Source organism: Megalobrama amblycephala, linkage group LG3 (assembly GCF_018812025.1).
Source record: "Megalobrama amblycephala isolate DHTTF-2021 linkage group LG3, ASM1881202v1, whole genome shotgun sequence".
In the NCBI taxonomy this organism is placed as follows: Eukaryota; Metazoa; Chordata; class Actinopteri; order Cypriniformes; family Xenocyprididae; genus Megalobrama; species Megalobrama amblycephala.
This window is the reverse complement of record NC_063046.1, coordinates 2,703,071-2,719,678: the sequence shown is the minus strand read 5'-3', so window position 1 is coordinate 2,719,678 and position 16,608 is coordinate 2,703,071. Positions and strand designations below refer to the sequence as shown.

The window sequence follows — 16,608 nt, the reverse complement described above, 5'->3', positions numbered from 1 at the left end:
ATATATATATATATATATATATATATATATATATATATATATATTGCACAGAGTTTGTTAATGTTAGTAAAAATATAATTGTTTGTTCAGTGCATCAACTAATGTTAACAAATTCAAATTTTAATTTTAATAATGTTGAAATTAAAATGAAATAAGATGTTTTAAATAAATATTTCCCATTGTTAGTTCATGTCAACTAATGTAGTTAACAAATCTTAACTAATGGATCATTATTGTAAAGTGTTACCCAAATTATAAACTTCTCCTAAAAGCACATTCAAAAGCACAAGTGTAACAAAAGTTTGAAAACATTTAAAAAAATGTATCCCCAGTACAAACACATTAGAAACATTTAATGAAAATATAAATTATGTTCAAAATTTAAAATGCATTATAAGATAGATGGGAGTCAAATAGTTTTAGAAAGGGAGAAAAAACTAGTTTTTCAATATGTCTGAAGTCAAAATCAGTTGCGTGTTCATTCCTGCTGTTCCAGTATGAGGTCTGTGAGTCGGTCGATGTCTCTGATCGTCGGGTGACACTGAAGGATCATGATAATGACGCTTTCCTGGTCTGGGAAGATGGGCACTAAACTCTGCTGCAGCTTCAGCGTCTCCTCCGCCGTCCTCTCCCTGACCTCCTGACCGCTGCCTGACCCCTGACCTCTGCCCCCTGGTGTCCAGTCTCGGTACTGCAGCACTTCAGTGTGAGCGTGCGGCACGGGAGATGGCGAGGGAAAGGACGTGGACGCTCCTGCAAATGTGTGACTTCCTGGAACAGGTGAGCTGCTGGGAAAATATTAACAAGAGTCTTTGGTTTGTTTTCCTATAAGAGAAAGACTGCGATGTTGAAATATGAATATGTGCTAAAAGTGATCATTTTGGTCACATTTCAGAGAACACTAGCATTGGCTCTAAGCCACAGACATTGAAATTAATCATTGATTTAATATTTATAAATGTGGTTTACAGATAAATGGCCTCATTTGGTGGATCTCCAAATAAGCCTTACAGTGCTGATCACTTAATGCAAACTTTGCCTAAATAGAATGGCATAAATATTATTAATATTAAATTATAATCATTTGAGTATGTGCATAACAACAATGCACTATGAATATTTAGTTAGTTTCAAAAACGAAAACAAATTATGTACACTACCATTCAAATGTTTGCGTTCAGTGAGATTTTTAAAAGAAACTAATACTTTTATTCAGCAAAGACACACTAAAAGTGACAGTAAAAATATTTATAATGTTATAAAAGATTCTGTTTCAAATAAATGTTGTTCTTTTGAACTTTCTATTCATCAAAGAATCCTGAAAAATGAAATGTATGACTGTTTCCACAGAAATATGAAACTGTTTTCAACATTGATAATAATCATAAATGTTTTTTAATCATCATATTTGAATGATTTCTGAAGGATCATGTGACACTGAAGACTGGAGTAATGATGAGCTTTGATCACAGGAATAAATTACACTTTACTATATATTCACATAGAAAACAGCTGAATCACATTTTAATAATATTTCACTATTTTTACTGTATTTTTGATCTAATAAACGCATCCTTGATGAGCAGAAGAGACTCTTTATAAAAGCATTTAATAATCTCTCAGATCCCAAACTTCTGAACGGTGACTTTTGACACTTGAGCAAAAAAATAACAAAACAACAAAATGATTTATCAACAGAAGTGATGATGTGGTGCGAGTGATGTATTACCGGTTGTGTTTATGTAGGAAGTCTCTCAGATGCGGCCCGCCGCGGCCCAAAGGATCGTCCGGTAACATGAAGAGATCTCCAGCAAACACGTACTGTAGCAAACTGAAACAAGCACGTTCATCATCAGATATAAAGGCCTTTCACGCATACGAAACCTTCATAGGGATGATTTTAAAGTGCCCCATTATGCTATTCTGGATATTCCCTTTCATATAGTGTGTAATAAAGATGTTTGTGACTGTAAAAGATCAAAGTTTCAAAGAGAAATGGAATTTTTGTCTCCTAAAAGGAAGAAGTGATTCTGAAGTGAAACGAGTCGTCAGTAATTCAGTCTCACTTCCTGCTGAACCTATGTAGGTTTGTTACTAATTTGCATAATGGTCTTGATTGGCTGTTTCAAAAGGAAGGCAGCAGAAATATCGCTTTACACATAAAACAATCACATCATATATTATGCCAGGAAAAACTAAAGATGTAAATGACTGTAAATATACTGAAACAGTTCGATCTGATATTACACAGACGCCCACCTTTTCTTAATGATGTCTCTCCACGCGGGCGATTCGTCCACCAGATCTCTCAGGTTGTCGTTTGTCACAATCACTCCATTCGTCTTCTGCGCCAGCGCCAGCATGAACCTGAAGAACAATCGCTCGTTATCTAAAGAAACGAGCGCAGGTTTCTTTCCCACATGTTTTCTGTTTCAGTTTTCATCACGGCTGTTGATGATCTGCTACTCGCTATAAATATTCAGGCCTAAATTTAAGATTTATGTTTTTAAGTTGCATATAAACTTCCATCTGTTTGGATTACACAGTTTTAACATAAACTAAAAAAGTACATGTGATGCATATTCGTCAGTGAAACAAATGTTTTTGCTTTGATTTTATTTTTAAATAATTTTCAAAATGCATTTATTCAGATGGCTTAGAATCAGTATAAATTATTGTGAAAACAATTAAAATCAGTTGAAAAGTATGAACATGGTATAAAAATTAATATAATATAATATAATATAATATAATATAATATAATATAATATAATATTGTCAGTCATACATAAATGAAACTGGTAAGAACAAGGTAACATTTATTTACATGTATGCACAGGTCAAATTTCTGTAATAAACTCAACATTTTAAATATACAATAAGCAGTTTTATACATTTATCATCAATAAATCCAATTTGTTTCAATCTCATACATTTTAACTGAATATTGCTTGTTCCACAGCTGCCATATTTAACCATGATCATAAAAATCTAATTATCACAATGAACATATTCATGCTGATTCTCAGCGATTTGAATAAATGCATTTTGAAAATACGATTATTTAAAATCAAATAAATGCAGATAATTAATAAAACTATGCCATGATTTTTGACTGAAAATATGCATTACGTTTATTAGTTAAAACTGTGAAATCCACATGAAATTTGTTGAATTTATATACATTATAAATATTTTTACATACTCGCTTTCAAGTCTTCACACAAATGATGATTTAAAAACACAAAAACTTAAATTCTGATGATAAAATTGATAGTTGTTGTTTGAAGCTTTCAACTCGACTGTTAGATATCACAGATGATCTTTGAACAAATAGTTTAATTTCTTTCTGTCATCATTTACTCAGCCTCTTATCTTTCAAACCTGTATAACTAACTTCTGCAGAACACAAAAGAAATTAAAGCTGCAAGCAGCAATGAAAGGGCCTTCACACCCGCGCTCACCGCCACCTGTTGGCCTCAGGAAAACAGTGAACAGTGGGCGACATGCATGTAAGCCAGTAAATACAAGGGAAATATGGCAAAATCATTTCAAAGTGCCACACTTCCTGCTGCCAACAGGTGGCGCTTTGACCGTAACTGAATATTGCCATGTAGATGTCTTCAGGCCAGGACTATTATCAAACATGTCAAGTTTGGAGCAGATCAGACATTGTATACTTAAGTTACAACAACTTCCTGTTTCGTGGCGTTAACTGCATTCATTAACACTTAGCCAAGTGTTTCATAATTTAACATGTTTCTAACATGTTTGGCACTTCATGACAATCAAATCAAATCAAATCAAATCAGTGGTTCAAAGTGCCAAAGTCACGTGATTTCAGCAGTTTGGCGGTTTGACACGCGATCCGAATCATGATTCGACACAAAAGATTCATAACGCTCCGAAGCTTCCTGAAGCAGTGTTTTTAAATCAGCCATCACTATATAAGTCGTTATTTAGTTTTTTATTTTGGCGCACCAAAAATATTCTCGTGGCTTTATAATATTAATATTGAACCACTGTACTCACATGACCTGATTTAAATATGTTTTATTGGATTAATGGATCTTGAGAGAGGAAATGTCATTGTTCAGGCCATCGGATTTCATCAAAAATATCTTAATTTGTGTTCTGAAGATGAATGAAGGTGTTATGGGTGTGGAACGACATGAGGGTGAGTAATTAATGACATTATTTTCATTTTTGGGTGAACTAACCCTTTAATTGAAATTTTGTAGGTGGCGCTATTGAGCCATTTTGCCACATCTAATTCTGAAACACATATCAGACGTAAATTTTCACCACTTCTGACGCGTTTGCAAAGTTTCATGAGTTTTCGAGCACGTTTAGGCCCTCAAAAAATGTGATTCATTTCAGAGAAGAAGAAGAATTGGCTGAGCAATTACAATAGGGTCCTCACACCATCAGGCGCTCGGGCCCTAAATATTTTGAAGAACACTGGGAACTTTCCACTGAACTTTCATTTCTCAAAATACCTTCTTTTAGTCATGCAGATTTTAAACGGTATGAGTAAATGATGACAGAATGGTGAAATAATCCCTGCTGAACATGGCTGTGTTGATCTGAGAAGGAGTCATGAATTACCGGTCATCATATGAGTTGATTCTCTTCCCCTCGACCTCTCTGGAGGGAGTGTACGAGATGAAGCCCAGATCATGGAGTTCAGTCAGGTAGTGCTTTTCTGCAGAAAACACAGAACCACATGATGCTGTCACATGAGAATAAAGCGCCGTTGGATGATTTTGAATCACCGCTTTATGAAGCATTTGCATTGAATCAGTTGTTCAGAGCTCATCATATCATAAACAAGGCTTTGTTACGTCATACTGTTTGATTTCAAAACCCTGATCATCGCTAGATGGCACCGAGAGTGTCTAATCGATGTCAGGGTCAGTTTTATAATGTAGGCTCATTTTTAAATTATCTAATTAATACTTAATAATGATAAATGACGCTTCTTAATTAACCTAGTTTGCAGAACCTGCATATTTAATAGAATTTAATTATGTAGATGGCATAGACTTTCATTAAAATGTTTGCAATTGGCTTGTAAAATGTGTCATTATACATGTCTGGGCTGAGTTTGTGAGTTGTGACCAGCAGGTCGCCAACCTGTGGTGTTTCGAGCGCTTCGAAACAGCGAATCATTTTGCGAATCAATTGGTTCAACTGATTCAGAGCTTTGAAAAGCTTTGTTTCTCCCATCACTAACGGTAACTACCAACTATTATGATACTGACATAGAGGCATGATATCGTTAGAATCACATTCAGAGTGATTCCAGCTGATGATGGACAATAAAAAGACCCCAAAGACGTCCATCTAGTGCCTGTTTACAGTGGAAAAAGCATGGAAAACAGCCCTTTAATCTTCAGTTATGGTTCATATAGGCATAAAGTGAGCATCACCTTTATTCTTCGAGTTATTCTTCTGCCTCCACTGAGGGATGAACACTGTGATTTCACGATGTCCTCTTCCCCAGAAGTGCTGAACGGCCAGAGCGATGCCTCGACAGGAAAAGAACACTCCCAGACCGTGACTGCGGAAGATCCAGCGATTTCATCAGATCACATTCACAAGTGCACATGTGAGTCAGTGCACTGAAACATTCACTCCCTACAAACTACCTGAACACACTGTACTAATCATCATCAGCTGCTCAGTGTTTTATTATCAATAACGTCATGTCTTCTTGAGTCAGTATCCAGAGTAAAAGTGCTGTTCATCCTCAGTATTTTTATCTTGTTTTCCAATACAAATACATAAATATGCTTAAAACGGGACATATTTACTTGAGAAGAAGAACTATATTTCCAGGGAAGGAAATAAAAGTCTATTTTGTCTTGTAACATTGCACTTTTTTATTATTAATATTATTAGCAAACAAGACAAAAATACTCATTCGCAATTCTGACTTTTCTCTCGCAATTCTGACTTTTTCTCGCAATTCTGACTTTTCATTCGCAATTCTGACTTTTCTCTCACAATTCTGACTTTTTCTCGCAATTCTGACTTTTCATTCGCAATTCTGACTTTTCTCTCGCAATTCTGACTTTTCAGTCACAATTCTTACTTTTTCTCGCAATTCTGACTTTTCCTCGCAATTCTGACTTTTTCTCGCAATTCTGACTTTTTATCGCATTTCAGACTTTTCTCTCGCAATTCTGACTTCTCACAATTCTGACTTTTCTCTCGCAATTCGGACTTTTTTTCTCACAATTCTGACTTTTCTCACAATTCTGACTTTTTCTCGCATTTCTGACTTTTCTCTCCCAATTCTGACTTTTTTCCTCACAATTCTGACTTTTTCTCGCAATTCTGACTTTCTCTCGCAATTCTGACTTTTTTCTCACAATTCTGACTTTTCTCACAATTCTGACTTCTCATAATTCTTACTTTTTCTCGCAATTCTGACCTTCTCGCATTTCTGACTTTTCTCTCGCAATTCTGACTTTTTCTCGCAATTCTGACTTTTCTCTCGCAATTCTGACTTTTCATTCGCAATTCTGACTTTTCATTCGCAATTCTGACTTTTCATTCGCAATTCTGACTTTTCTCTCGCAATTCTGACTTTTCAGTCACAATTCTTACTTTTTCTCGCAATTCTGACTTTCTCGCAATTCTGACTTTTTCTCGCAATTCTGACTTTTCTCTCGCAATTCTGACTTTTCATTTGCAATTCTGACTTTTTCTCGCAATTCTGACTTTTCTCTTGCAATTCTGACTTTACAGTCACAATTCTGACTTTTCTCACAATTCTGACTTCTCACAATTCTTACTTTTTCTCGCAATTCGTACTTTTTCTCTCATTTCTGACTTTTCTCTCGCAATTCTGACTTTTTCTCGCATTTCTGACTTTTCTCTCGCAATTCTGACTTTTCATTCGCAATTCTGACTTTTCTCTCACAATTCTGACTTTTCTCTCGCAATTCTGACTTTTCTCGTAATTCTGACTTTTCTCTCAATTCTGACTTTTCTCTCGCAATTCTGACTTTTCTCTCTCAATTCTGACTTTTTTCTCATAATTGCGAGTTTATCTTGTAATTCTTACTTTTCTCTCACAATTCTAACTTTTTCTTGCAATTGTGAGTTTATATCTAGCAATTCTGACTTCTTTTCTCAGAATTTGTGTGTTATAAAGTCAGAGTTGCAAGATATAAATTCTCAATTATTTTTTTTAAGTTTTTATTCAGTGGAGGGAACAAGCTTCCATAAATAACAGTAAAATTTAATTTAGTTTGTCACTGCTGTGAACTAACCACCACACAGAATATGAAGTATATGAAAAGCTTCGGGAGTCAGCTAGCACAAATACACACCAAATATCATCTAATTATTGATGTCGACAAATTCCCAGAAAATATATAATTTTTTGTCAATATCGCAAGGGAATTAGGGAGTCGGCCGAGACACACCCTCAATCTGACCACTATAGCACACATCTTATTGCAGTTTTTACCTCATTGCAACATTGCTCCCATCGATGATGACCTGACGCAGCATGGGGTCACCGGGCTCGTCCGACAGCTGCAGTTTGAAGGGTGTCTTGAGGCTCTCGAGGAACCGCTGAGGTCCCGTGACCACAGACGCCGCCGCCGCCGCCGCCGCCGCACCTGCTCTGCCCGGTCTTGGTTTGGGCGCGATGGGGTGGTTGGAGAGATTTGGGAAACTGAGATCCATGTTTGGTTTGATACTCCGTGGAGGCGATTGGGCATGCAAATTCATTGGTTGTGGTTCAGGGTTAATGGTGTCAAAGGAGTACGTAGTCTGCGGCGGGCCTCTCACTGATGAAGAGCTGCTGTGAATGCTCAGCGGTTTAGACGCGTCTAGTTTTGTCGCTCCCTTTCTGCTCCCAGTGTCGAGTTTTTCAATATCTGTCACTGAATTCGGCTCAATCGTCCAATCAGCTCGCTTGCTACCATTTCTCGTCCCATTCGCCTCTTTGGCGTCTTGTTTCTGCAGCTGCATGATCAGCTCATGTGGCTTGAGCTCGGGTAGATTGCCATACACTTCCATTACTCTGTCCTCAGTGTATCCACAAGTGGCCGCAGCCTTCTTCAACACCCCCAAGACAAAGTCTTCCTCTTGAGCGTTCGCTTCTTCTCCATTACTGGCCTCTAGTATGTGAAAAGCCTCATGCGTTTCGCCATCGATTCCCACCGCATTGTCTTTATTCTTGGCGTGAGGGTTTGGCTGGTTAGTTTTTTCATGCTCCTGCTGGATCAAATCCAGGATCTGCGAGGCTTCTTTGGGGCCGGTTCGGGCCAGAACGTTGCGCACCACGTCCTCAGTGAAACCCATCGCGGTGAAGAACTTGAGGAGGTGCTCGAATTCCTCTGTGCTTCCCGCGGACGATAGAGCGGCAGGCGTCTCAGATTCAGTTTCTCGTTCTGGAGACTCTGGGATTTCAAAGTGTGTTGGGTCGAGGGTGAAACCTCGGGAAAACGGATTATGGGATTCATTGCTGAAATCATCCGTGCCATTAACTCCGTCATAAGAAGATTGCGGCTGCTGGGAATGTGAGTTCTCTGAATTATGATTTGATGCTCTGTGCACAATTTCATCAGCACTTCTCTGCATCGCCCATGATCCATTGCCTTCCAATGGGATCAGACCTTCCTGGTACTGTTTTGCATGCGAGTCCAATCCAGACTGCTTCACCAAATCCAGCAGAGCCTCTTTCACCATCACCGGTAACACCAGCAGATCAAGGGTGTGGCGGTCCTCCAGATTCTCCACCAGGCACTTGAAGGCCCGACGCGACTCCAGGGATTCTCCTGCTATCCCAAGCCCAGCCTCAATGCGCCGTCCCTGGCTGCTCTTGTATTTCTCCACCAAGTCTGTAATAAAGGAGTAGGCTTTCACCACAGGCTCTGCCAGTCCGGTTATGAGAAGAAAGCCTTGGGATCCCACCTGCAGGAGAGATTTAGAGATTGAAGGTTTAGGCCCTGTTTACACCTAATATTAAGATGCGTTTTGGTCGATCGGATCACAAGTAGACGAGGGAAATGCATTCCCATTTACACCTGGTGTTTTAATCTGTCTGCTTTGTCCACAACCAATTCTGTCCTGATTTCTTCGAGAGGAGGGTCTATGGGCGGGTAAATGTATGGGTTTTTTCAGATCTTTCGATCCAATGGACGACATAAGCTCACGCAATTTACATTATGAATGTGACCGGAGATGATGGAAAAACATATGGACAGCATCAGCTTTCCTTTCACCTCTAACGAACGCTGTGAGTGTGTGTTAGAAATCAGGAATGGTGAGAGAACATTGTGCTTGGTACATTTTTCATCTTCAAACCAAACTTGGATCTTCAGCCGGCAAAGTTCAAATCCCGTCTGGCTAGAGCGCTTCCCATAATGTTTTCCCATTAGGTCAGTCGGTGGAGAGTGTGCGGTCTAGTGGCTGTTCGAACACCTTCGACCACATGAGCATCTGCACTATGAAAGCAATCCAGTCGAATGCGTTTTCAAATACCTCTTGAAGCGGTCAAGACATTTTACACCTGTATTTAACGCCATCCACTTGTGATCTGACCAAAACGCATCTTTGTACCAGGTGGAAACCAGGTGTTCATTTACAGAAGCTGGATCATTATGCTCTAAGTACACAACAAGATTTACTATGGGACAGTAAACAATTCAAAAGCATATTTTACATTTGTATACATTTTAATTTAATTAGGTAACCTTTATCTTGTTTTAAGGATGCTTAGATATTTTTGGTATAGCAATACAATACACTGATTATGAAAACAATCTGTTAGGGCACACTAAAACCTTAAGAGTTTTTACTTTTCCATCAAAATGTTAAGTTTTCCAAAAGTGCACTTAAAGGATTAGTTTACTTTCAAATTAAAATTTCCTCATAATTTACTCACCCCCATGTCATTATTAGGAATTATCAGGAAAATTTTATTTGAAAGTGAACTAATCCTTTAAAGAAATGAATACTGAATGAATATGTGCATGTGCAATATGTGACTGATGTCGAAAGTCAACATAGAATCAAATCTTGCCTAATACAAATTCCTGCGGCCTCACATATAAAAGTTGCATAACCACAAAAGGGCATCAAAAAGTGCATATGTTTCCCATGCATAGACAAAAACCACAATTAAAATGAAAATGCCACGACACTGTACATTCAAATGGTTTCATATATTGAAAACAAGTTATGCTACTTTTATTTTATTTCTCTGGTAACCTTCATCTTGCAAGTTATGCAGTTTTATTTTGTATTTCCTAGAAACTTTATCATGGTTTAAGGATGTTTAGATATTTCTCAGGACAGTAAGGCAAATACTGATAATGAAAATGATTTTTCCTGATGAAATATTCATCTTTATGTTCACTCACTTCCTGTTTTCCTAGTTTCTAGTAACAAAGGTGCTAGTATCATGTATGGATGATGCTATATGCAAATTATATCATGCATTGTAAAAAGGCATTGCTGGAAGGAGGCGGGGTGGAGAACAACACACGTTCATGCAGCAGGTTGGAACAGAATGGAAATTTTTTATACATAGTCATGCCAGACTTTTTTTCTTGCTGAGAAATCACAATGGAGGAAGGGCGGGACTAAACCGCCTCATCTTGCTTTTACAACGACAACAGATGACTACAATGGAGCAAGTACTTTACATTGTGTCGACATTTTTATATTCAGAAACAAGCAATCTGCAAAATCTTTTGTGTATATTCCATAAAATAATGCATTGTAGTAAATAATCTTCAGAAAACACTTTTTACTTACCACTATATGCGCAGAGGTGTTTTTAATCAGGCAGTCCATGAACAGCCCTTTTGCACCACAGAACACACAATGAAGCACTTCTGGAAACTGGATTTCTTTTTGAGCTTCCTGATTGACGACACCTTTCACGAACATCTAAGAGTCGCATAATATACAAGATGAGTAAATCATCAACAATTCTCACAATAGCAATAATAGAAACATGGTCATACTTTACAGTAGAGTTCTGTTAGTTAAAGATTTACCTGACTATGAGCAATACATGTTACAATATTTATTAATCTTTGTTTAAGTTAGTTAGGGTCAGTTCAGGTCCATTAAATAATATTAACAGATACTTATGATTGTATTAATAAATGTTGAAATTAACATAAACTACGATTAGTAAATGCATTAGGACTATTTTTATTGTCATGTTAACAAATTAAACCTTATTGTAAAGTAGTACCAGAGGCATTAATATTGAAATTATGGGCTCTGAACTGATCTTACATGGAAGCCTCAGATCGATTCTAGTTAGTAAGATATTTTTTGACTGTAGGGGACCTATAATGCCTCTTTCACAAGATGTAATCTGGTGTCTCCAGAATGTGTCTGTGAAGTTTCAGCTCAAAATACCCCACAGATCATTTATTATAGCTTGTCAAATTTGCCCTATTTGGGTGTGAGAAAAAACACGCCGTTTTTGTGTGTGTCCCTTTAAATGCAAATGAGCTGCTGCTCCCGCCTCCTTTCCAAAAGAGGGCGGAGCTTTAACAGCTCAACAACAACAAAGCTGGAGAATCTCACGCAGCCAAAATGACGAAAGTGTTCAGCCTTACATTGTTCAAACTGATGGAGAGACTCAGGAAGAAGTTACAACTTTTAGACGTTTCTGAATGGTTAGTGGATAAATTTATGTAGTTGCTGTGGAGTTGATTCAACTCATCCACTAGCATGTGCCGTCATGTTCATCTTTTGTGTTGAATCGACCCTCGTTTGTGAAGCAGTCCGGTGTAAAATGACGGCATGTCAACAACACTCTACTACAACAACTCTTCCTCTTCTCTAAAGCAGCCCAGCATGGCCCCGCCCCCTTTTGTTGTGCGTTCTCGGGGGCGGGGTTTATGCAAATGTTAGGGTTTGTGATGTCACTAACTCAGGAAGAAGCTCGTTGTAGTCCCTACCAGCCATTAAAAAGTGATTTCTGTAAAAGAAATATCTCCTTTGCATTGAACTTTGAGCATCGTAACTTTGCAGATGTTGTTTATGATCAAACAGCAACATTACACACTAACTAAAGCTAAAAAAGTGAAATCATAATCAACCGCCCCTTTAAAGCGCTGTAATCGATCATGTTGTTTCAGTTTAGGTGTTGAGAAACTGAAAGTGTTCAGACACCTTTGCTGCGTACACATCTCTCTCAGAGCCGCACAGCTGCAGCCAGATCAGTCCGTTCTGCGCCGACAGCGTTTCTTCAGCTCCGATCATCAGCTTCACCCCGAAGACTCGCTCCACGGCGGGCTGCAGCGCCACCAGCGCCCCCCGCAGCACACCGGCACAGGTGAACTCATCCTTCACCTCCCGCTCCATCCGCTGGGATCCACGTCCGTCCAGTGTGAGACCTGACAGAGCCATGATGACACTCACTGAAAGAGACACAGTGTGATTATGAGTCAGCTCGGGACTATAACGTGGAATATGAAGTTCTGCTTATGGTTATGAAAGGCTTAAAACAAAAGTGCCTTTCAAAAGTCACTAAACTGGCTAATTTAGTACTTTAAGTCCAAATAATACAAAAGCACTGTATTTGGATAGTGGTTTTACACATTTAGATATGGAATAGGGATGCATGATATAACAGCCACCACATCGGTATCGGCCGATACATGTTCAGTTTTAATGTTATCGTTATCTGCCCGATAAGAATATTTGGCCAATATATATTAAAGACGATAAATAATGGATTATTTTCTTCAGCTGAGACACTTCTGATGCGCACTTTTCACCATGATGGTTTTGAATTGCTTGAAATATGATTTAAAATCACTTCACAAAGGAAAATACAGTGCAACGTACAGCGCAAGTGTGTCATATAAACTGCATAAAATTATAATGAGAACATTATAATTGTGTGCTTGGGACATGACTTTCAATGGTGAGACTTTTGTTTTCATAATCAGGCTCTCAAAATGTAATTTCAAATGTATTTCAAATGAATGTCATATTTCAAATGTAACATGTTCAACTTATGTTATAATTATGACTATTTAATTTAGAATTTCCAGTTTTTAATGTCATAATTTTGACTTTTAATCTCATATTTGATTTAGTATGTTAAAATTTGTGTGTGTGTATATATATATATATAGGGTATATTTTATATATTGGGTAAGTTGACAAATTATGACATACTAAATCAAAAAAAAAAAAAAAAAAAAAAAAATATATATATATATATATATATATATATATATATATATATACTGTATAAAATATATAAGGGCTGTTCAACGATAATCATGATTATTGTGTACAAAATAAGAGTCTATGTTTACGTAATATATGCGTGTTTGTTTTGTGTATAATTATTATGTTTATATAAATAAATAAACACACACACACATGCATATATTTAAGAATGTATGCATGTATAAATATATATATTTATATAGAAATATAAGATATTTTTCTTTAATATATACATGAATGTATGTTTATTTATTTATATATACATAATAATTATACACAAAACAAACACGCATATATTACGTAAACATAGACTCTTATTTTGTACACGATAATCATGATTATCGTTGAACAGCCCTAAAATATATATATATATATATATATATATATATAATCATGTAAAATACTAGTAGAATAATTAAATAACTCATGACTGACAAAGAAAGTAGAAAAAAGGAAATTTATCTGAATGGTAAATTTATTCTATGACTTTTATAAATGAATATTTACATATTTAATTGAACATATTTTAATTAAAGGTATGTCATAATAGCCACACTATTATGCCACACTAAATTTATAGCACCAGTAACATGCCACTCTGGGGCTTTAATTAAAATATGGCCAATTTAATATGTAAATATTCATTTACCTTTCAGATTAATCTTTTTTTACTGGGATCATCAGTTATTCAATTATTCAACTAAATTGTCAAAACATCTAAATTTCTAATTTCATTTCACCTCAAAATAAAAACAATAATTTTGACCCCACAAACCTAAAAATATTATAATTTCCACAAATCCCTCATTAACATAAAGACACACACACAAAAAAAAATTGACATTCAACATAATACAACGTCATGGATCACTAATTTCCAGAGGTACAAAATTAGATCAATTAACCTCGAAACGGTTTCGACTGTTGATATTCAGATAAATGACAATATTAAAGATATCGTAGCCATAAACATATTCAACCAGTTATTAAGTAGGTCATATAGTCATATGCAGTTAAACTTCGCCAAAAGATTAAAGATCAACTGTTGCATAATAATGTTCAGAGACTCAAAACAAGATTCGTTTGACTAGAAACAGAAACAGATTCACTGGGAATTCTTGACAAACTAAAAAAACAGACGAATAAACTAGTAATATGTCAAATATGAGGCACTGAAGGAGAGTAAACACGCTTCTTACCATAATCGCTTAACTTTAAACTGCGCTCGTCGTCTGTTTATGAAGCGCTCGCGATCCGAATTGGGCTATAAACAATTCGGACCACAATCTAGATTTAGTCCTTCTCGGTTATAAAAGCCTCGTTTTGTTTCAGAAATCAGCCCGATCTTCGGGGAGACTCGTTTGTCCACATTCAGGACTGCTCATGATGATTGTTGCTAAAATGAAACTGAGGGGAACTTTGTGACGAGATTCTACCGTAACTGACGTAAAGGACGAGCATCTGAATCCAGACGAGCTTTAATGTTCGCTTGCATTCCTCTAATGACAGCAAACACTCGACTGCTGAGCTGAAACGACCTCAAAGCACTTCAGACGACACAATCTGTGAAAACGAGTGAAAAACACACGAAGTATCTCCTCACAGACTTTATTATGAATTTGCTCAGATTCAGTCACATCTTGCGGGAATTTCCACTGACGTAAAAACCACATCCGTTTAAAGTCGACAGCAGCAACAGTATAAGGTTCATCAGCTGCCATTATAAGATCGATTTTTCTATTGTTTACATTTTTAAACTATTTTTACTTGTTTTATTTTTATTTAATTTTTTTATTAACGATTATAATGAGGAACAAATACACAACATTTTAGGACGACCACAACATTAAAAACACAAAGCAAAAATACCCACATTCTTTCAAAAGGAAAGTCATTGTTTTTTTTTTTCTTTGCCTATGTCAGAAGTGAATGTGACAATGGTGGGGATTTGAAATCGATATGTATGCCTATAAAAATATATATAAAAATGTACTAGCCTTTATAAAATGAAGAAACTGACATTGTGTTCCAATTTCTACTAGAAATACTACATAAGAAAAAAAAAATCTCAATTATGACATAAGTGTCATAAATATGTCGCAAATATGTCATAAATATGACAAAAGTGAAAAGTCGAAATTATAACTTTAAAAAGTTATAATTAAGACATTAAAGTCGAAATTACGCTATTTTTTTTATCCCGGGACGATTTAGACTTATGTCACAATTTCATCACAACTTTTTATGACTTATTATGTCATAATTGTGACTTTTTAACTATAACTCAGTGTCATAAATATGCACGGTTACTTCCTGGTTGTCGTTAAGCCGGCTCGGGCATTTCCGGTGAACTGTTAGCTGTTCATTCTGTCGCTGTAGATCGACACAAAACCATCAATGGTTGACTTTTTAATGTTGTATTCAAATTTTAACGCAGTTATCACAATTTGTTAATAAACCAGTTTTATTGATTGCAATAAAGATGAAGCTAATGGGACCGTTTAAAAACGCCATATCTGTAATTAGACACACACACGCATTATTCTCCAGCACTTCAAATGTTATTTTTAATGTGATGACCACAAACATTATTTGTTCATCCTTCTGAGATCGTCCCCATTGTAAAAACGAACGTTTAAAAATGTAGGAAATTCAACTTTTGATAGAAAAAAAGACAATAATTACCACTTTAACCAGCAGGTGGCGGCAGAGGAGCATTTATTTGCGCATATATCAGCCATTTCCTCATTGTTTTCACTTCGTTTTTGACTAAATATTAAACATTATAAAATAACTAGGTTTAAAAATACATTTTGTCAATGTGAAGTATGAAATACTCATGAAAAACAATAACTTTTCTTGTGAATGAATGACACAGAAAGCGAGCGCCGCTCTCTCTTTATAATCGCTGAAGCTGTCAGTCAGTGCAGCACAAGATCAGTGATTTCAGCATACAATTTATTCAATTAATCTAACTAAAGTGCACAATAAATATTTATTTTTTGAAGTTTTTTTTCACATAAAAGTGTTGAATTTAGCTGAGGAGGAACACTGAGGTACGTCGTTATTTATTTATTTTGTATGCTGTCTCATTTGAATAACTAAATTAATGCTATGCCTGACTATTTAAGTGACTATATTCTGATTATAAACTAAGTATTACACTACTGATGCTCAACACATTAGCAGACATCTCACCGGAAGTTTTCCAGCTGGCTTATATTGTTGCGGAAGTTCTAAAGAACGATCCGTCCATATCCCATTTTGACCTTTTATCTCATAAATCTGACTTTTTATGTCACAATTTCTACTTTTCATATTACAATTATGACTTAGTAGTACCTCATAATTTTGACTTTTTTGTCATAATAT

The 16,608-nt window shown here is 36.3% G+C and overlaps 1 protein-coding gene across 3 annotated transcripts; it reads right to left on the bottom strand.

The window, feature by feature from the left end:
- Window positions 1-332: 332 nt before the first annotated feature.
- Window positions 333-14,875, bottom strand: khnyn (KH and NYN domain containing). Of its 3 annotated transcripts, none has more exons than XM_048183502.1 (9): window positions 14,436-14,874; window positions 12,166-12,413; window positions 10,786-10,920; window positions 7,484-8,937; window positions 5,433-5,563; window positions 4,609-4,705; window positions 2,260-2,367; window positions 1,730-1,831; window positions 333-785 (listed from the first exon to the last, which is right to left on the bottom strand). In XM_048183502.1, exons 2-9 carry the CDS (start codon window positions 12,400-12,402, stop codon window positions 479-481), a joined length of 2,571 nt encoding a protein of 856 aa, XP_048039459.1. In that variant the 5' UTR covers window positions 12,403-12,413; window positions 14,436-14,874; the 3' UTR covers window positions 333-478. The 3 variants fall into 3 exon arrangements, with proteins under 3 accessions (XP_048039459.1, XP_048039458.1, XP_048039460.1); XM_048183501.1 differs by having other exon boundaries at window positions 333-788; window positions 14,436-14,873; XM_048183503.1 differs by having other exon boundaries at window positions 561-825; window positions 14,436-14,875.
- Window positions 14,876-16,608: the final 1,733 nt, after the last annotated feature.